At 50.6% G+C, this 20781-nt stretch overlaps 3 protein-coding genes across 11 annotated transcripts; 2 read left to right on the top strand and 1 right to left on the bottom strand.

The window, feature by feature from the left end:
- Nucleotides 1-1206: 1206 nt before the first annotated feature.
- LOC130406152 (piggyBac transposable element-derived protein 4-like) lies at nucleotides 1207-4502 on the bottom strand. Its single transcript, XM_056611561.1, has 2 exons — nucleotides 4112-4502; nucleotides 1207-3767 (listed from the first exon to the last, which is right to left on the bottom strand). The coding sequence occupies exons 1-2, from the start codon at nucleotides 4243-4245 to the stop codon at nucleotides 1973-1975; spliced, it is 1929 nt and encodes a 642-aa protein (XP_056467536.1). The 5' UTR covers nucleotides 4246-4502; the 3' UTR covers nucleotides 1207-1972.
- Nucleotides 4503-4553: 51 nt separating this feature from the next.
- On the top strand, nucleotides 4554-12038 carry c16h19orf47 (chromosome 16 C19orf47 homolog). 9 transcript variants are annotated; one of them, XM_056611564.1, is made up of 9 exons: nucleotides 4554-4611; nucleotides 5322-5470; nucleotides 6424-6511; nucleotides 6621-6735; nucleotides 7743-7824; nucleotides 8575-8730; nucleotides 9155-9304; nucleotides 10137-10213; nucleotides 11072-12038. In XM_056611564.1, exons 1-9 carry the CDS (start codon nucleotides 4580-4582, stop codon nucleotides 11606-11608), a joined length of 1386 nt encoding a protein of 461 aa, XP_056467539.1. In that variant the 5' UTR covers nucleotides 4554-4579; the 3' UTR covers nucleotides 11609-12038. The 9 variants fall into 9 exon arrangements, with proteins under 9 accessions (XP_056467539.1, XP_056467544.1, XP_056467538.1 ...); XM_056611569.1 differs by having other exon boundaries at nucleotides 4565-4731; XM_056611563.1 differs by having other exon boundaries at nucleotides 4565-4817; nucleotides 5325-5470.
- An 87-nt stretch (nucleotides 12039-12125) lies between these two features.
- On the top strand, nucleotides 12126-14912 carry ttc9b (tetratricopeptide repeat domain 9B). The gene has a single exon (XM_056611572.1). It carries the CDS (start codon nucleotides 13881-13883, stop codon nucleotides 14514-14516), a length of 636 nt encoding a protein of 211 aa, XP_056467547.1. The 5' UTR covers nucleotides 12126-13880; the 3' UTR covers nucleotides 14517-14912.
- The last annotated feature ends 5869 nt before the right edge of the window (nucleotides 14913-20781 follow it).

The following is a 20781-nucleotide window of genomic DNA, read 5'->3' as shown; positions in this document are numbered from 1 at the left end:
GACGATGTTATGTTCTGGTCCTGCTGGGTTAGGGCTGGTTGTTCTCTGTGAGGTCGGCGCCCAAAGCCACTGACCCCTCAGCACTCAAAGGCCCACAGCCAGCGACCAAAGAGGAATGCATCGAGTCTGCCCAGATATTAAGATATGCTGCAACAGAATGTCACTTAGAGACAGACTCTTTAATGTTAATCCGTGACCTCTTGGCGTCAAACATGTTGCTCCTCAGACACTGTCAATAAAATTGTTGTTTTTTTGAAGGTCAATTTGATATCAGATGTCAACATTATCACGCTCAGTATATAGAGATATGAATTGACTGCTTATTGATTGTTTTTGACAGTGTCTCCAGGCCCTCCCAGACGGGCAGACTGGTCTGGTCTGTGCAGGGCCTGTGTTTGTACATTCTGTTGGTATTGAAGTTGCCTTTTATTGTCACTCCAGACATAATGTGATAAAAATGTGTTCTGGGGTCCCAAAAAAATAATGCTCTATATATATATTCAGTAGTTCTCATGTACATTCCTTTTTGGTGCTACTTACAGTTTATAATATGAAGCTCTAATAAGAGGAGGATTTCCCTTTGTATGACGTTTCTATGGCTATGGTTCCACACAGAATGTGACACGGTATATTCTTTAATATACACGACTGCTTTTGGTCCGCCCTGGGAATCAGTGTCCATTTCTTTGGTTGAATTTCTTCTCTCTGGAAGCCTGCCGTGGGGGGAACGCGATGGCTGTGGGAGCGTAATGTGATCACCAGCGGCTCGCTGTGGTGTGTTTTGGCACTGCACTTGCCAATCATCTGCATCTCTTCATCGGCTACCTGGACACTCTATGAATCCGATGGCATAGCATATATCCAAAAAATAGATTCACGAGTGGTGGGAACTTGATCCAACCATGTTAGGAGTTGTTTGCAGTGTATAATATGCAATACCTAATATCCTCCAGGATTACCATAATGTAGCAACCCGAACTGAAGACCTGAGATAGAGTGCTATTACATATCTTGGCACCTTTTCTGCTACGTGGGGATGTATTGCTTTATTTATGACCTCGTTAAGATGTGGATCTATTCATAATATTTACTGTAACATTTCAAGTGCCAATCCTGTGTCCTGTTGCCCTGACGACCCCTTGGGGTGCGTCAGGGCACGTGCCCTGACGCACGTCTCATCTAGGTAGAGATGGTTGGGTTTCTGTCACTTGATTGGATTACCTCTTCATGGCACTTTGTGGCTTTGTTTTAAAAGTGCTACATAAATAAAAGATATTTTACTTACTCATTTCCAAAACTTTTTATTTCACCGTATGCATCTTTTCTTTTGTTATTTTCTTTTTTCTCCAGAAAGATGTATTCCTTTTTGAAAGCTTGTTTGCATACATTTCAGTTAACCTCTTAAGCTGTAGCCTATTTTTTTAGGTTTCTGCTCGAAAAATGACATACCCAAAATGAATAGAGAATATCTCTGCATCTACAAGGTCTATTTGAATAATTGTGGTGTCATTAGAAAGGGAACACTTGTGAAATATGTTCAGATGTGTAGGTATCAGCATTTATGTCACTGGCTCAGAGTAAATTAATTGAGCACACAAGCATAAATGACAGATTTCATTTTCGCCTAAAAAACAATCACACTTTTTCTATGAATATCTCTTTGCAATGATGCTGATCACATTATCTGGGATCAGCACATACATTTAACAGTTTTTTATTTTTATTTTTTTTGGAATAACCATAACCATAAAAAGCAACTGAAGTTTGAATCAAAATGAAACATTTATATATCAACAATGATAAAAAACAAACACACTCACAACTATTTACACTGACTGTAAAGTCCAAATAAAAACAACACATCAACAATAATAACCAAACTGTAAACTGTCAAACAAAAAAGATCACACAACTATTTACACTGGCTGTAAAGTCCAAACTAAAACCAGCCCCCCCTAAGTCTCCTTTTCCTCTACAAGTTGTCGTGCCAGCGTTTGAAACAGTTATTTTTTGCACTGAGACACAGTGGCACCTGACATTTTCTGCAATACACGGCAGTCTTCACCCTCGGGATCCCAGCATTGAGGCACCTCTTGCAATGCTTGCGAATTTGCTTGTCCTCACTTGCATAGTAGATGGGCATGCAAGTGGTGGGCGCAGAGGCAGGCGGTGGAGTAGCTGCTGAGCCTTCAGCAAACGCCACCATCTCTTTCAGCAGCTGCTCTCTGAAGGTCTTTTGGGTGTACGGCTTTGTCTGGGTAGGGTTCCGCAACTCCAGCAGCTCCTTGTGTAGCAGAAAGCTGTTCACCACTGCGATGTCCACAAAATGGTAAAAAAATGTTTTATACCATTTCATGGTCTTGTGGCTGACGCTGTAGTAGCCTATCAGTGCATCAGATAGGTCCACACCCCCCATGCTGTGGTTGTAGTCCACTACAGCGTCGGGGACGGGTACAGACCTCACCTGCCACACGCCAGCCTCCTTCACCCTCCTCCTGACCGTCTGACCAGTGAAGGCCTCATGCACCGACGAGCACATGGACACTTCGCGTGTATCCATCCATTTTACGAAGAGGAGGTTCCTGCGCCGCATCCAACGCAGATCTCCCCTCTCAGCATCCTTAGGAAGGTCGTTTGCTTCGGTCTTAGGAAAACCGATACTATTTCTCCGGATGGCTCCACAACAGCCGATGAACTTCTTCGCCAAATCCTGGACCAGGGCAGGGCTTGTGTAAAAGTTGTCCGTATACACAGTGTAGCCCCCACCAAGCGCAGCAAAAGGCAATAGGTCCATGACTGCTGTGTAGCTCAGCCCGTGACCTGTGGTGGACACACTCTTTCCTGTGTAAACAAAAAAGTTCCATGTATATGCTATGGAAGAATCTGCCAGAACAAAAAGCTTATACCCCCACTTTGTGGGCTTGTCCTTCATATATTGCTTCATGCGTATTCTGGCTTTGGAAGCAACCATGCGCTCGTCGATGGAAAGGTTTTGACGTGGATGGAAGTGTGCCTTGCAGGCCGTCACCAGCTCACTGTAGAGCGGCTTTATTTTGAATAGACGGTCATATTCCCCAGTGGTCTTCTTTCGTTCATTTTCCTCATCTTCAGTAGGGTTGCTGAGATGAAGTGACCACAGGATGGCCTCAAAACGCCCACGTGTGATTTTGTCACGTGGGAAGGAGAAGTTGTACGGGGATGTCTTCCTCCAATAGTCTGCAAAATTGTGGACCGTCACAAGACCATGGAAAATGATCACAGCCAAAAATGTATAAAACCCGTCCACTGTAAGCACTTCCCACTTGAACTTTTTCCCCGCTTGTTGTCTCTTGGCAGCGTGGGCATTTGTGTTGCTGATTATAGTATTGACAACAGAGTTGGAAAAAAACAGCTGGAAGAGTGCAAGGGGAGACCATGACAGTGTCGTGTCGAATGTAGGGCCAGGGATCCTAGCCGGCTTGAATCGAAAAGGGGCAGGTTTTTTGTCCTCCTCCTGTCTGTTATGCCACCTCTCCTCCTCTTCTTCCTCTTCGTCTCTCACTGCTGGTGTTGTAGACCCACCTCGACCACGCTTGCCTGACCCACCTCGACCACGCTTGCTTGATGTTTTTTGTGGGGGTTTCCCTTTGCGTCTCGGCTGTCTCTCTTGGGGTGAGTCTGAATCAGAGGAGGAGAGCAGAGGAAGGGGAGCCGAAGCTGGATGAGCTGGGCACCCTCGCTGCATCGGAGTGGTGTCTGTCTGGGGTGTGGATGGCCCCTCATCATCACTGTTAAACCAATTGCGGAAGGAAACAAATATCTCTATTCAGTGGCCTTGTTTTGAAAGTGCAATACATGTAATCACAGAAACAATAGACGTGTGATAATAATCTTGGAAGTAAGCATAACATAAGAAACACACATACATTATATTATATATTTTACACACACACACACACACACACACACACACACACACACACACACACACACACACACACACACACACACACACACACACACACACACACGCAACTATCTAGCATAAAACAGACATCATATACATTATATACTGGTATATATGAACCTCTCTTTGAGATGTCTCTCTAGTAAATAATGAATTGAATTGTACCTTTCTAATGGACGCATGTAGTCATTGTCGCTGCCGAACAACAAGTCTCCATCGTCATGGTCAGATGTGGAGTCTCCAGCAGAAACGGAGTCCTCGGCATGCCCATCGTGTAAAATGTCTAACACCTTCTCCATTTTTTATGATAAACTTCTCAAAAAATAAAAATAAAATATCTCAAAACTTCTCAAAAACTCTCTCCCCATGCGCTCTCAGTACTCGTCAGAATGCGTGCGTAAAGAGGCCACAAGCTCACCACCAGTCTCCATATTTAACGCACCCAAGGTACATCCAGTTACGCAGGCTATTAACTCGGCCGGGGATTGGTCGATTTAGATGGTTGACGCCTCGTTTTAACCGTAAGAGCCAATAGATGTTAGTGGAAGTATCGAAATGTGTGCCAGACACACGATTGGCTAACAGCGAGGAAGCAAACACATCTAGCGCGAAACCAACTTCGATGCATGCTTCATGAAAGGAAGCCAATCTTACACTAAAAATAAGTGAGGTTCACATTAAAACTGGTTGTAAACAAACGCAGACATGTTGGACGTACTAAAACCGGAGTTTTTTGCTCTCAAGTACAACTTTTCATCAAAAAATGAGTCGCTGTAAAAATAGTGGTTGGATACTTTTGTATTCTTTCGCTGCTGGTTCACTGAGTTTTTATGCGGTGCGGTAGCAATGGAAATGTGGAGATTTCTTTGAGGTTAAATATGCTTGGTGTTTGAGTTGTGTTTGGTGTGTGTAAAAATGACTTGTATGTGCTTGTAGCCGAGTTTCTCATGTTTAATTTGACTATTAGTATGACTATTTCTACATAATAAGGGCAGTGTTGTATGCCTTTTGCTGCGAGAGTGATCGAGGTCGAGCTTAAAAGCTTTATATCTGTGATAAACATTTGACCAGTTTGTAATCAGTAGAGGGACAGCTCTTTAAAATTATCTGTGATGGGTTTAAAACTGACATATGGGTCAGGATATATATTTTCTCATCTTTGTAGGCTATATGAGGTTGAAAGTACACCTTTTACTCCTAATGTCAAATGTGTTAATGTGAAATGATCCTACTTGAGGAAGCTAATGTAATAAATAGCCATCGTGCATAATGCATGCTTGAATGGATGTAACTGTCCATATCTGTGTTGCGTCCTTTACAGTGTTTTATTGGCTTCTCAACAAAACAATACCCAGTTTTCTACCTTTTCTTTCAGCAGGTTGGGATTCCTAAGAAGCTGGTCTATATTGCTCTCTAGTGGTCGACGACAGATACAGCACCTTTCCTTTCCCGCCCACAGCGGAAATTACGTCAGCAGACTTCCGGGACGCCACACATTGATAAACATGGCGTCCGTGACAACAGGTGAGAGAGAAAAGGCCTAGCCGAATTTAACGATTTCGTCGAATTTAACACATTTAGACCATCGTAAGTGTTTGAGGTTAAAGCGGAACTATGTATGAGGCTTCCTCCGGGACGTTTCCGTGCTGCAGTGATCAACGTTTCGGTAGTGCTGCCTTAAACCAGACCGGGGGCTAGCATGCTAGCTATCTTTATTTAAACGAAACACCGTGTCAACACATCGACACTTCATAAGGCTTCCCTACTCTAACTCTTATTAGATCATGCTTTAACCATTACTCTAGACTCCTACTTTAAAGATATCTTGCATGTATACCGTTGTTAAACTCTCTTCACCACACACAGCTATCCCACTAGCATCGCGCTACCTGTTTTACCTTACATCAGATCGAGTTCACTCCCCCTGCTTCTTTATTATATTATAAAGGTTATACCCGGTCGACCATTTTGCCAATGGGCCGTCGTGTTACAGTTCACTATTTAACGTCGTAAACCATTCCCAGTGTGTGAGCAGAGGATGCAGTTCATGTGTTCATCACTGTCTTCATTCATTGTCGTTCCCCTGGTCGTCCATGGGAAGGAGGCTCGTTAGTATCGGTTTGTTTACGGGCTTAAGACGGGGGGGTTAGGTGGGAATCTGTGTTTCTCAGTCACCGTGGCCGTGATATCCAATGAAATCGGTCGACCACAGATCGAGCCATCAGACGCCTATAAATACTCCTCAGCTGGTCCGCATGTGTTGTCAGCGGTGAGCCGCAGCAGCCGGCCTCTCTGAGGTCCGCCCCCCTGTGCTCAAACAGACTGTTACTACATTGTTACTATTAATTAGCTAGAAAACCAAAGAAGTCAAGTGTAAATCATGACCAAACTGATATCCCAGTATCTTAAGTACTAACCGTGTTAAAGTATGAGTCTATGTTTGTTGGCTGAATGCGTTGTATCTGTTCCGCCCACAGCCACCTCCGAGTGGATTCAGTTCTTCAGGGAGGCTGGGATCCCTGCCGGGCTCGCTGTAACCTACGCCGTTTCCTTTGCGGACAACCGGTAACTATTGAGTCCACTGAATTAGAGCGGAAACGTGTCGTACAAATCGGTGGCATCCATAGCGACTCTTGGCTTTTCTGATTTTTGTTTTATTTTTCCCCAACCAAAGGATCCAGAAGAACATGCTGATGGACTTGAGCAAGGAGATCATGATGGACCTGGGCATCACGGTCATCGGCGACATCATCGCGATCCTGAAGCATGCTAAACTGGTCTACAGACAGGTACGCACCCAGTTGTATTGTATTAGTAATAGTTGTGTAGCTTCTTATCCTCGCTATCTCTGTTGTATACGGGGAATGGGCTAACCTAGTGATTGTTATTGCTCCGAACTTGGTTCTATGAACATCCTTACTGTACAACAATATTGTTTAGTTTTTTCTGAGAAATGTACTTATTGTAAGTCGCTTTGGATCAAAGTGGCTGCTAAATGCCCTTAATGTAAATGTAGGTGGGGGGAAACCAAGAGTTTTATTGGTGCATTAACAGTTGGTGATCATAAAATAAGTGGGGAAACAAACACAGAGTATAAAAAACATATGTCAGAGTAGTCCAAGTAGTTGACCCATTAAGTCAGGGGTCAGCAACCTTTTCAACATGCAGTGCCAGTTTGACATTGTATCGTTAATGAGTGTGCCTTAAGTAACAATATATAAAGAATTAAGCTGAATTATGACACGGCGACCAGCGAATATTTCCAGAAGACCTGGAATTGTACTATTTCCATATAGTCCACAATCATTGCATCAACATATATATAAAATATGATTACATATGTCCCATCTTAAAACACAATTTTCAGAAACTTATTCAAAAACATATTTGCATTATGAGAAATGTAAAAAACGAGAATATATGATACCATCCCCATCAATATCTTTCAGACATGTACAGCTTTGCAAAACCATGCGAAGGCGATGCATACAGGCCACTTGCAACAATATTTTAAATATTTTCTTCCTTATTACTCACAACATAGGTTAAAAACTATTAATTGAACCCATTTCAGAACACTGATTTCTGTATCTAACTTAAACATATTTGCACTGGGAGGAAATGCCCAAAACAGAATAAAGTGCAAAAAAAATCAGTAGTAATGATTATGCTGCCGCATTATGCTGTTTTTAATTTTCAAGTGTGCCAATGATTATGCTGCCCCGTGCCAGTGGTGGTGCGCGTGCCTAGGGCTGCCGACCCCTGCATTACATTGTCATGTCCCCCTCATCCACAGGACATGTGCAAGATGGCCACTGAAGCCATCACCTCAGGGCAGACCAGCGTCCAGGCAGAACTCCGCCGGACAGCCCACACCCGTGAGTCTGGGGTGGAACAGCCTGTACAGACAGTGTTACTGCCTGTACAGACAGTGTTACAGCCTGTACAGACAGTGTTACAGCCTGTATAGAGGGGTCTGGAGTTACAGTGGAACAGCCTGTACAGACAGTGTTACTGCCTGTACAGACAGTGTTACTGCCTGTATAGAGGGGTCTGGAGTTACAGTGGAACAGCCTGTACAGACAGTGTTACTGCCTGTATAGAGGGGTCTGGAGTTACAGTGGAACAGCCTGTACAGACAGTGTTACTGCCTGTATAGAGGGGTCTGGAGTTAGAGTGGAACAGCCTGTACAGACAGTGTTACTGCCTGTATAGAGGGGTCTGGAGTTAGAGTGGAACAGCCTGTACAGACAGTGTTACAGCCTGTACAGACAGTGTTACAGCCTGTACAGACAGTGTTACAGCCTGTTTAGGGAGAGGCTTCAGTCTGGACTTGCAGCCTGTTTAGGGAGAGGCTTCAGTCTGGAGTTACAGCCTGTTTAGGGAGAGGCTTCAGTCTGGAGTTACAGCCTGTTTAGGGAGAGGCTTCAGTCTGGACTTGCAGCCTGTTTAGGGAGAGGCTTCAGTCTGGAGTTACAGCCTGTTTAGGGAGAGGCGTTTCCCGCTCACATGTCCTCTCTCATTGGCCTACGCCTGTTCCTGATATCTGAAGGAAGAGGCGGAGCCGAGTGAAACCAAACTAAACGGTTGAGCGAGGTGTGACTGCTTGTTTCCTGGTTTGTTCTCAGCCGCCACGCGTATGATCGCCAACGCCTTGAGCCGGGACTCGCCCCCCAGCACGCCCAACCGACGCCCGGACAACCGTCTCCCGGACAACCGCCTCCCGGACAACCGTCTCTCCGTCACCGTGTCCAACAAACAGGCCAGCAAGAGCGGGAAAACAGGTAGGAAGCCTCCTCCGTCCCGGCCGAGACACTCCGTGTCCATTGGTTTTTAAGGGTTAGGGATCGGTTTTTAAAAAGTTATATCAACTGAATGTAAACACGGATCTTATATGACACGGAGAATCATATAAGATAGAACTACAGGCTAAACCATAAAATAAGTTATTTATCAAATATCTATCCATCGAAGTATAATGCATAAGTAGGGAGGACGGCTGAACTTGGCCCCCACAGTCATCATGTGGTTCCTCCCCTTCCCACAATGCAGCGGGGCAACACGTCCAACCACAATGATTCGGCCATTTAAATAGAACCAGCTTGGTGTTGATGTTACACACAGTGCATTTCTTATAAAGTGTTGTATAAAGTCTCCACGGGGTGAGGTAGGGTCTCTGACGATGCGTACCCCCCCCCCCCCCCCTAGTCGTAACCCAGCCTGCGGACGAGGGGAAAGGCTTGCCTGCCGTGAAACGACGGCGTGTAACCGCGGAGATGGAAGGCAAGTACATCGTCAACATGCCCAAGGGTACTACAGCGCGCACACGCCGCATCTTGGCCCAGCAGGGGAGGAAAGGTAGGCTGTGGCCCGCGGTCGGGCCCCTACCGCCGCCCCTAGAGCCCCCCCGACACTAAACCCCCCATCTGTGTGGACCGTAGGGACTCATCCTCATCCGGCTAACCCTCGTGTGACCGCCTGCTCCACTGCCTGTTGTGTGTCGGTGACTAACTCTCCTGTCTGGTTACTGTGTGTCCTGTGCGTGAACGTCATCCGTCTGTCTCCGTGTGTTCGCTGCTTTGGTCACGTGTGGTTCTTCTTCGTGTGTCTGATAATGTTTTAGAATATTATATTCATGGGCACGGAGTAATATTGTTCCTGGAGGACAGCTGGTCGGGTTCATGCAAATGTGACAAACGACACCTTTTAACAAAGAAGTAAGCGTCTCAACGTCGTGACTGTTTGGCGACCAGATCCCATGTGTAGCACTGGTCTGTTTCGGCCCGTCTGCTAGACTCAGAAATCCTCGGTTCGCCAGACATGAAACAAATTGGCTCTCAAACGCAGAGTTCTTTAGCCAAACAAACAGACTGGATCAGCTGAGATTGTTCTGGATTCTCCCGGCCTAAAAAGCCTTGTCCTTGCTAAAGAGCTCCGCGAGCCGATCAGGGAAACGCGTTAGAAACACGAGGACGGCTCCGGGCCCAGAAGGGAACGGGGACGTCGGGCTCAGGAGCTGCTGATCACTAGGAACCATTCAATACATGTTATGTGTACGCATTAGCTGTTCGGTGTCCGGTGTGGGGCTCGTCGCAGGTCATCGTCAAATGTAATTATTGTAAATCTGTTCATCTGTGGTGCTGGTGTGTTCTCCCTCTGTCATCCTGTTAATCCTCTCCTCCTTGTGAAGGCTCCAAGCGGATGTCTGTGTTCGAGCGGCTCGGAGCGGAGGCCAAGGCGGAAGCGACCAACACCAGCGGCACCAAGGTAAGGCCGGGGCCCGTAGCGCTAGAGCCCTTAGCTAAAAGACCCAAGGAGGTGCTACCCCTCACACAGACCAGGATGTCAAGCCGGTTGGTGATTGGAGCGCTTACGTTGACTTGGAGGTTCAACCCCAACTGCAGAGGGTTTATAAACGGGTGATTGCGTTAAGTGTAAATCGACACCACAAGTTTTCATATCGGCAGGCCTTTAAACCGATACGATATCCGTGACAGGCCAATATCGACCTACTGGTGTACGACTGGGCTCTAGTGTGTACCGGGCGCTTTGTATGTTAGTAATGGTTGGTGTAGCAGGTGATTCACTCCTACTCTCCTCTCTCTCTCTTCCTCTCTCTCCCTCTCTCCTCTCCCCCTCTCCACTCTCCCTCCCCTCTCCCTCTCCTCCCTCCCCTCCCCCTCTCCCTCTCCTCCCTCCCCTCCCCCTCTCCTCTCCTCTCTCCTCTCCCCTCTCCTCTCTCCCCCTCTCCTCTCCTCTCTCCTCTCCCCCCCTCCACTCCCCTCTCCCTCTCCCTCCACTCCCCCTCCCCTCCCCCTCTCCTCTCTCCTCTCCCCTCTCCTCTCTCCCCCTCTCCTCTCCTCTCTCCCCCTCTCCACTCTCCCTCTCCTCTCTCCCCCTCTCCTCTCCCCCCCTCCACTCTCCTCTCCCTCTCCCTCCACTCCCCCTCTCCTCTCCCTCTCCTCTCCCTCTCCTCTCCCTCTCCTCTCCTCTCTCCCCCTCCCCCTCTCCCTCCCCCTCCCCCTCTCCTCTCTCCTCTCTCCTCTCTCCTCTCTCCTCTCCACTCTCCTCTCCCTCTCCTCTCTCCCCCTCTCCACTCTCCCTCTCCTCTCTCTCCCTCCTCAGCCCTCCGGGGTGTTCAGCCGTCTGGGCCAGGGGGGGGCCGAGGAGGCGGAGCCGCGTCCCGCTCCTGGCGGGGGGGGCTCGGCTAGCGCCAGCCAGGAGGAGGAGGAAGAGGAGGAGGAGGAGGAGGAGGACAGCGACGGAGAGGGCTCCGTGCTGCAGTACGCCGGCGTCCTCAAGGCGAGCCGCGCCCCCGCCCCGCCCAAGAAGAAACAGGCCCCGCCCAAGGCCCCGCCCACTGCCATGCGGCGCCTGGGGGGCAAGGTCAAGCACCCGGCGGGGGCCCCCCTGTCGGCCCCGTCCTCCACGGGGCCCCCGCCCAAGCTCAGCGTGCTGCGGCGGCTGGGGAAGCTCCCCGCCGCCGCCGCCGCCCCGGGGCCCGACATGCAGGACAATAGGGTGAGCAGCACCAGGGCGCGGCCCCTGGCCAGCCCCAAGGTGAGCAGCACCACGGCCCCCCCGCCCGGGGACTGCCTGGGGGCCCAGATGGACGCGGGCTCCGTGAGCGTCTTCAGGAGGCTGGGCTGCAAGAACAATTAGGGGCCCCCAGGGCCCCCCCCCCGGAGGGAGCCTGACGGGGTTATGTTTAGTATTCTTACTGGTGAGCCGTTCCCCCCCGTCGTGGTGTCTGTGGCTTTGTGGTCAGGTCTTGTCGTTACTTTGAGCAGTCGTCGGGGCGGTCTGGTGGCGTGTTTTCTTTGTTTACTGCCCAGCGCTGTCTGCGCGTCTTGTTCCCTCCTGAAGCCTGAAGGAGGGTCACGTTGTGGCGCACACACTCGGCTTCACTAAAGGCTCCGGGGGTTCATCTCTCCATCGCACACTCCTTCCTGGGTATTTTATGTTAGCGTTATTAAGGCATGGGCTTCCCGCTTATGACGGGTTTAGCATCCGATGTACCGTATAACTGAGTTTTGTTGTAGAAGAAGATAAGGCTTCCTAGAATGCGTTATAAGGAAGACAGAAATATTTTTGTTTTTAAGCAGTACGACCCCCTCAGAGAAAACACGTTTTTCACTTTATATTATAGTGCTCCTCTTACTCAAGTCCCCCCCCCCCTCCCCCTCCCCCCCACGCAGCGAGTTCAGGAGAAAGTAAAAAGCTTAAGTGGAATGGTGCTGATGAAAAGCGCTCAACGCGAATGCCTCTGGACCTGAAAGAAACGACATTCAGAAGAACCTGCGAGGGCACTCGAATAAGAGGACCCACCCGACAAGAACCACGGCACACCGTCCTCCGCGGCCGGAACACCGCAGCACAGCTCCCCCTAGCGGCCACTTTTCTACCCCGGTCCGCCCCTTTATAAGAGCGGCTAACGAGGCCCGTAGACCCGGTTTATATCCATCAGGTTTATACACTTTACATGGTTTCACAGAGCAGGAACTTCACTCTCAATTGTTGTGTATATTTTGTTATTACTCCTTTATTGTGTTTTGGGAGGACAGTACGGTATCTGCGAAAATGATCCTTTAAATCGACGTCTCCCCCGGACCAGAAGACCCTGGGCCGGGCCGACCGCAGCGTCAGAGCACGAGATCACACCCGGACATGTGTTGCTGTAACTTTCAACAAAAAAAACAAGTCCTGAAACAATCGTGTACGTGATGATTCTGTTTAAGAGAAAGATTTGAACACAAAACGTCTACTCTTAATATCATTTTATTTACTATTTTGAAGGGACATTCTGGGATCGGTCTGATCAGGGCCCTGCATTGATTGAAAAACAGATTGAAGTATTAAGTTATCTGAAATGTGACTTTCCACACAAATGTTTCTGCAATCCATCAATGAATATCGGATTTTAAATGTGTGGGAACATGGGTATACATCGGCATTATTTATCATGACATTGTCAATATATCCCCAAAATTTCTAAAGGTAGGCTACTAAAATATTGACCAGGTATCGTCCTTTCAGTTCCCGGCTAAACGAGGCTGCGAAAGATGCGTTTCCACGGTAACCGTTACCTCAGTAACCATTACCTCATCGTTTAGAATGAATTAACCTCGACGGTATCCTCCGATGGGAATCCCCGCTGCTTAGTTACTACACAGCAGAGAGTGAGATGAATGGAGTAAACAAGCCCTGAGCACATCCACCCTGGCCCCGTGATAAGATATTGGGTAAAGTATGTAGGCTATACTGGGATGAATTAACGTGGAGCCCCGCTGTGCCGGTGATCCGGGGCGATCAATAAGCAGACAACTCAATCCACTGACCTTACCTGTATGGTGAGATAATGGGAAATGTCTGATTCCAAACGGTTCATAAGACACACCTTTCTTGAAGGACATGTCGGTTTGGTTACATGTTTGATGTCCCCTAGAGTCATCAATAAGAGCAGCCGGTATTAAATACTCTATGTTGGGTTTGATTACAACGCTTTCTTAGTGACCTACAGACGCGCGTTTGACATTTATTCTTATCTTTTAGACGTTTTGACTGCATTTGTGGTGCAGCAAGGCAATAGAGCCTCACGACATCCCTCTTTCCCACAATGCCGTGCGCCGGGCTCGTGCGCTGTCTGTGGTGCTGAAGCTGCGAGCACAACCCGAGCATCCTCTGAGAGACTCGACACACGCCGCCGAGTCCGAGGAGCGATCCCAAGAAAACCAAACCGCCTGTATCCACCATATCTCTTTTTACGTCATTTATCCACATTCTTGTGTGACAGTTCTTCTCTAGCGGCAGCGGGCGAGTGGAGGGACACTCGACATCGGATCCGTCTTGATTTGTATCTTCTCTCTAAGCAGCCTATTTAGCGAGGAGTCATTGTCGGTGCCTTCCTGTTCCCATATCCATCTCTCCGTCATTTATGCATAGCACGCTGCTCCCGTCCTCTCCGAGAAAACAGCGCTTCGAGTCCCCGCAGCATGGTGCCGTCCTGCCGCTCCCACTGAGAGACATGGAAGCCAAGCAGCACCAAATCAAGAGCCTCAAGAGCTACCCGGAGACGGGCGGCCGGAGCCTGGCCGCGGCCGCTGGGGGAGAGGGGGTAGGGTACCGGGTCGCCTCGGCCGAGATGGACATGGAAGCCAACATCCAGAAGGCGATCGACTTCAAGGTGGAGGGCCATCGCTGCTACAAGGAGAAGAAGTTCCGGGAAGCCATCGGCAAGTACCACCGAGCTCTGCTGCAGCTGAAGGGGGTGCATGTGGTGGACGGGACCACGGGCTCCGAGGTCAACCTCCTCAGTCAAGCCTCAACCAAGATGACCGAAGAGCAGCGCAGAGCCGTGGACATCACCGAGATCGAGTGCTACGACAGCTTGACAGGTGAGCGGCACGGGCTGGGACCCAGAACCTCGAGGTCTGGGATCTGGAGGAGCAGAGCCTTGAGGTCTCGAATCCTCGAGGTCTCGGCTCTTCCAGAGATTCAGAACCTCTCGGCTCCTTCCGGAGGAGCAGAACCTCGGGGTCTCGGCTCCTTTAGAGGAGCAGAACGGAGCTGAACCTCTCGGATACTCCGGAGGAGCAGAACGGAGCCGAACCTCTCGGCTCCGCGCCGTACTTAGCCTCCATTGTTCGCCGCGGTTCACCGGGTTCATGAAGTGTTACAATATATCACGGACGGTTTATCAAGAGAACATCCGGCCAATCTTTTTGTTCCTTATATTAGAAATATCTGTAAGCAGCTGAATTAATACGAGGAATAGCCCCGACATGACGTGAATAAATGACGTGAACAACACCAACGATAAACTGGTTAGATGGCGATTCTCAAGCACCAGCTTTTTTTCCTTGCCTGACGAAATCAATGAATTATCTACTGGAAGCGATTTTCCAATCGACACATCCTAGTTACAGATCTTTGGTAGATAAATCTGATCATGAGTAATGCACGCATAAATATATAGATGTATATATAAATCTATATGTACAGTATATTTGCATATGTATATGATATATAATTATAATGTATACCCACAATATGCAATATTCTCATAACCATAAATTACTTTTGCTAAATTCTCTTTAATTATTATGACAGCAGTATTGTTCTTAAATGGTATTAGATATCCATATGGATAAACAAAACAACGGTGGGGGTATTGGTGGTGAGGTGTGTTATGGACTCACACATGATCCCAGGAGTACCACAATGACACCCAAACAGTGTGTTTCCTCGGCCTGGGTGGAGGACATATGACATGGGATACGTATTAAAGCAGCATCCTGATTGGATTCTCATGATGCTACACGGTGCTGATGTCGTTATCCTCAGATTACGTTCCTGGAAATGTTGCTCATGTCAAACTCTGTAACCGTGATTCAGCAAATAGCTGAATTCCTGCTCCTTCTCTCTACACCTGTACATGTCGCTACAATGAGATGAAACAAAGACTTTAATTAGGAACATTTGTTTCTTAATAATTTTATTTGATTTGGCGAACAATAGTCCCCCATAGATGTAAGATCGTCACCTAGTGACAATGCTCACTACGCTGAATCACCGTATCCTAGAGACCACGATCACGCTCACTACGTTGAAACACGGTATCCTAGCGACCACGATCACTACGCTGAAACACCGTATCCTAGCAGCCACGATCATGATCACTACAATGAAACACCGTATCCTAGCAACCACTCTCACTGCGATGAAACACCGTATCCTAGCGACCACGATCACTAAGCTGCAACAACGTATCTCAGCAACCACGTTTATGATCACCACGATGAAACACCGTACCCTAGCGACCAAGATCAAGCTCACTACGATGAAACTCCGTATCCTAGCAACCACTATCACTACGATGAAACATGGTATCCTAACGACCACGATCACTACACTGAAACACCGTATCCTAGCGACCACGATCACACTCACTACGATGAAACACTGTATCCTAGCAACCACTATCACTATGATGATACACGGTATCCTAGCAACCACGATCACTTCGCTGAAACACCGTATCCTAGTGACCACGATCACACTCACTACGATGAAACACCGTATCCTAGCAACCACGATCACGCTGACCGCGCCGGAGCGGAGGCAGCGTTGATGTCGGTCGGCGTGATGAACGACCCACATTATGGAGGCGCAGCGCGCCGGCCTTCAGAGAACCCCCCAACGTCACCGCCTATCCCTGACCCGCTGACGCCCGCTGGAAAGGTCGGCCCGTTATGTAGCGGGGCGGGGGGGGGGGGGGGGCGGTGGGGGCCGGTGGGGGCGGGGTCCCGGGACCTGTGCGTGCCCGGGCTGCGGTTGATGCGCTGAAGGTCGGGCCGGTCCCAGCCAGTGCTGGGGGGCCCGTCTGTAGCCGGAGGAGGAGGTCCACTGTGGCGTGAAGGGGAGGGGGGGAGGGGGAGGAAGAGGGGGGAGGAATGACGGATGGATGCAGGGGGAATAAAGGGGGTGGGGAGAGAGAGGAAGAGAGGGAGATGCAGGAGAGAGGATTAAAGGAGAGACACATGGACAGAGATGGTAAACAATAACAAGACAGAGGGATGGACTCGGGGGAGGGGGGGGCAGCCAGGCGGACCGCAGGGGATCGTGATCACCATGGCAACCAGGTCGGCCTCTCCTCCTCGGCCATGTGTGGTTACCTCACCGGCCGTCTTATCCGTTACATCACACGTGTGTGTGTGTGTGTGTGTGTGTGTGTGTGTGTGTGTGTGTGTGTGTGTGTGTGTGTGTGTGTGTGTGTGTGTGTGTGTGTGTGTGTGTGTGTGTGTGTGTGTGTGTGTGTGTGTGTGTGCTTCAACGCGTCTCCATGTGATAAGAGACAGCCCCCGGTACAACACGCCAATTAAAGACACGTCCTCACGCAGGAGAGGAGGACGCTGAGGCCCCGCCCCCGGTGTGTAGGGTGGGGGGGGGGCGGCGGGCAGAGGCCACGCCCCCCCGGTGTGTAGGGGGGGGGGGTGAGGCTGGACGCCGTGTGCGGACTGGAGCGGGGACAGCCTGTGATGCACCGGGGCCGCGGCGCCGCCTCGTTAGGCAGCAGCCGCCCCCGTGGCGCCGGGCGAGGAGCTGCCCTGTGATTGGCCGCCCGTCCGGAGCTCTGACGCATGATTACAGGAAGAGGCGGGCGCCGGGCGGCCCCACCGGCGCCCGGCGGAGAGCGGCGTCGGTCGGACACGCCGCATGGGGTGCGTGTGTGTGTGTGTGTGTGTGTGTGTGTGTGTGTGCGTGTGCGTGTGCAGTATTGTGTTTGTCTCAGCGGTTGTCAGCCTGAGGAGCAGCAGCTGGTGTGAGGAGGAGAACTGCATGGGGGGAGGGGGGAGGGGGAGGAGGGGGGAGGATAGAGGGGGCGGAGGATAGGGGGGGAGAGTCCTGCTCACCCTGCCATTCTCGCTGTGGACGTGCTGACATTGCATTGAGTTTGTATAACTGGCTGCATGTACACTTGGTGTGTGTGTGTGTGTGTGTGTGTGTGTGTGTGTGTGTGTGCATGCCTGTGTGTATTTGTGAGTGCAATTGTTGTATACCTCGGCAAATATTTATGTGTGTTTGTGTCCGCGTACGTATGTGTGTACCTGTGTGTGTGCGTGTGTGTGCGTGCGCGTCCCTGACATCCTATCTCTGTTTACGTCTGTGTGAGTGTGTACGTGGGCCTTTTATCTTGTTGACTTTGTTGTGACAAGGACGAGCTTGGGCTGTTCTCTGGACCTGCTGCCCCTCCCAGTGCCACTGGTCCCCCCCCCCCGCTGGTCTCCTCCCCACTGGTCCCCCCCCCCCACTGGTCCCCCCCCCCACTGGTCTCCCCCCCCCGACTGGTCTCCCCCCCCACTAGTCTCCCCCCCTCCCACCCTACAGTGCAGCGTCTCACACGGACGGACGGACAGACAGACCTGCACCCGTAACAAAGCACGAGAAGATGCTGAGGAAGGGGTAAATGATGTATTGAACACTTGCAGCAGCGAGAGAATCTCAGAGTCCACGGGAAGGACGCCTTCTGTCTGGGAGAGGGGGAGGGAGAGAGAGAGAGAGAGAGAGAGAGAGAGAGAGAGAGAGAGAGAGAGAGAGAGAGAGAGAGAGAGAGAGAGGGAGAGAGGGAGGGAGGGAGGGAGGGAGGGAGGGAGGGAGGGAGGGAGGGAGAGAGAGAGAGAGAGAGAGAGAGAGAGAGAGAGAGAGAGAGAGAGAGAGAGAGAGAGAGAGAGAGAGAGGAGAGAGAGAGAGAGAGAGAGAGAGAGAGAGAGAGAGAGAGAGAGAGAGAGAATGGATGCTGGTCCTACTTGCTGTCCTCCATCCTAGCCCAGCTCGGTGTGTGTCTGCGTGTTCCTACTGGGAGTCAGCGTGCAGCCGCCCGCCGCCGGCGTCTGTCCGGTCTCATGGAGCGCCGCCGCCGCGCCCGAGGCAGACGGCCGCCAGCCGGGCCGCGACACGCACCCCACTGACACCCCGCTACACAACACACTGACGCACAACACACTGACGCACAACACACTGACGCACAACACACTGACGCACAACACACTGCTACACACCCCACAACACACTGACGCACAACACACTGACGGACAACACACGACACACTGCTACACAACACACTGACGCACAACACACTGCTACACACACCCCGCTGACACACTGACACACAACACACTGACGCACAACACCCCGCTGACACGCTACGCAACACACTGCTACACAACATCAATGTACCACTCTAAACACTGTCAATCTACACACAACACAACAACACACTGTCCATCTGCACACAACACAACAACACACTGTCCATCTACACCCAACACAATTACACACAATATCCATCTACACAACACAACTACAAGCCATAAATCTACACACAACACAACTACACACTGTCAACCAACACACAAAACGACTACACACTGTCCCCCTCCCCCCCACACCGAGCGAGGCTGCAGACAGACCGCAGGGGCGTCGGTTGGACTCTGCCGTGACCCCTGAGCCCCGAGGCGCCACGGAGCCCCCCCCCGAGCCCCCCCGGTGCACCCCCAGCCCCTTCAGGCCCCCCTGACACCTCCACCCAGATCACTGAGGCTGTAACCGTCCATCACTCAGGGCCCGATCAATGGCGCCGTGGGCTCCTCTCTCCGGCGGGAGCAACCCCTGTGTGGTCCGTGTCCCGCCTGCTGGCCAATCACAGCTCTGGTTCAGGGGAGGGGCTAGGGGGCGGGACTGGAGGGTGGGGGCGGGACTGGAGGGTGGGGTAGCTCCCACCCACAGTGCCTCCCAGTGTCTCCCAGGGCCTCCCACTGCCTCCCAGTGCCTCCCCCCGGCCGCCATACTGGATGAGCAGCAGTCCAGGATGGATCAGCTCTCTAACTGGACGGTCCGTTGTTGTTGTTGTTGTCATTGTGTTGGTCGTTGTTATGCCTTTGTGTGTTTGTACGTACAGTCTACCAGAATATATCTGCAAAAGGCCCATGAGGAAATGACAACAAGGAAACAAGGAAAGGAACTAGGGAAGGAAATGTCCTTATGATTTATCCTGACAGGCCTGACGTTTCATCGACCGCCTTTACAGCCATGACTTGCGAAAATGTATGAGTGTTAGCGGCGGGCTAGCAACACTCACTAGCCCCTCGATAAACACGCTGCTGACACACACGGAACCCCCCCACTCACACACTCAGAGCAAGCCCCCGCCACCCCCCCCCCCCTCTCCTCTGCTGCTGCTGGTGTTTATTACATCCTGGAGAACCCAGAGATATATGACCTCACTGCCTCTAGGCTGGACTCAGGGCGGTAATAGAGAGGCTCAGAGATCTCTCTATTAGAGATCTCCAATAGAGGCTCAGAGATCACTAATGGAGAGGCTTAGAGATCTCCACCCCTGAACCCAGAGAGGCTTCAGACGAGAGGCGGGCCCCACAGAGACAGGACCGCCAGAACTTCATTCAAAGCCGCATTTACCAGAAAGCTCTTCAAGGGCGGCCAGTTAAGTCCCTCGAGGGGGGAGGCTGAAGAGAGCCCCGCAAGAGGAGAGACTTTGGGGGGGGAACCAGGACTGTGCAGGTCGTGGAGAAGGAGGGAGAACACCAGACAGACACACAGACAGACAGCCTCGTGAAGACTTAGGCCCCGTCCACACGAAGCCGAAACGGGCGAAACCGTTACGGTTTCGATCTATCCGGTTTCGAAGTATCTCCGTAAAGATGAAGCCAAGCGAAACCGGATAGATCTGTAGAAACGCTGTAGTAAACATTCCAGGCCCATAAGGGGCGCCGCTTCTGGTACACAAATCCAGAAGAAGAAGAGGCGAGCATGCGCATAAAGGCTGCCCCCCGAACCACTAACAACACAAACAAACAGCTCTTCTACGATGGCGAACTAGATTCTCAATAAAGAATGGCTTAGCAACCCAACAAGGGACATGATATGCTGCAGAACGATTACAAGCTTGTAGTCCGCCATCATCTTTTTTGTTGTGATTTCTGAGACTCCGCGGGCTTAAGAGCCATTGGCTAGAGGTCGAGGGGGTGGGGCGATGACGTCCAGGTTTGCGGTTTCAGTCCAGGTTTTCAGGCGTCCACGACGAACCAAATGAAACCGGATAGATTTGAAACCACATCCGAGGGTGGTTTCAGAAGTTTGCGGTTTCGGTCAGGCGGATTCGCCGGCCTTCGTGTGACGGAAGGCCGAACCGTACAAGACCTTTGCGGTTTCGCCATGAAATCGGCTTCGTGTGGACGGGGCCTTAGAGTGAATGTGCTCCACACCAGAAGACAAGAGATGGGAAGGAGAGGAGGGGACGTGGAGGAGATGAGGTGAAT

The sequence above is a fragment of the Gadus chalcogrammus genome, chromosome 16 (genome assembly GCF_026213295.1).
Source record: "Gadus chalcogrammus isolate NIFS_2021 chromosome 16, NIFS_Gcha_1.0, whole genome shotgun sequence".
Classification (NCBI taxonomy): domain Eukaryota; kingdom Metazoa; phylum Chordata; class Actinopteri; order Gadiformes; family Gadidae; genus Gadus; species Gadus chalcogrammus.
This window is presented reverse-complemented; position numbering and strand designations above follow the sequence as displayed.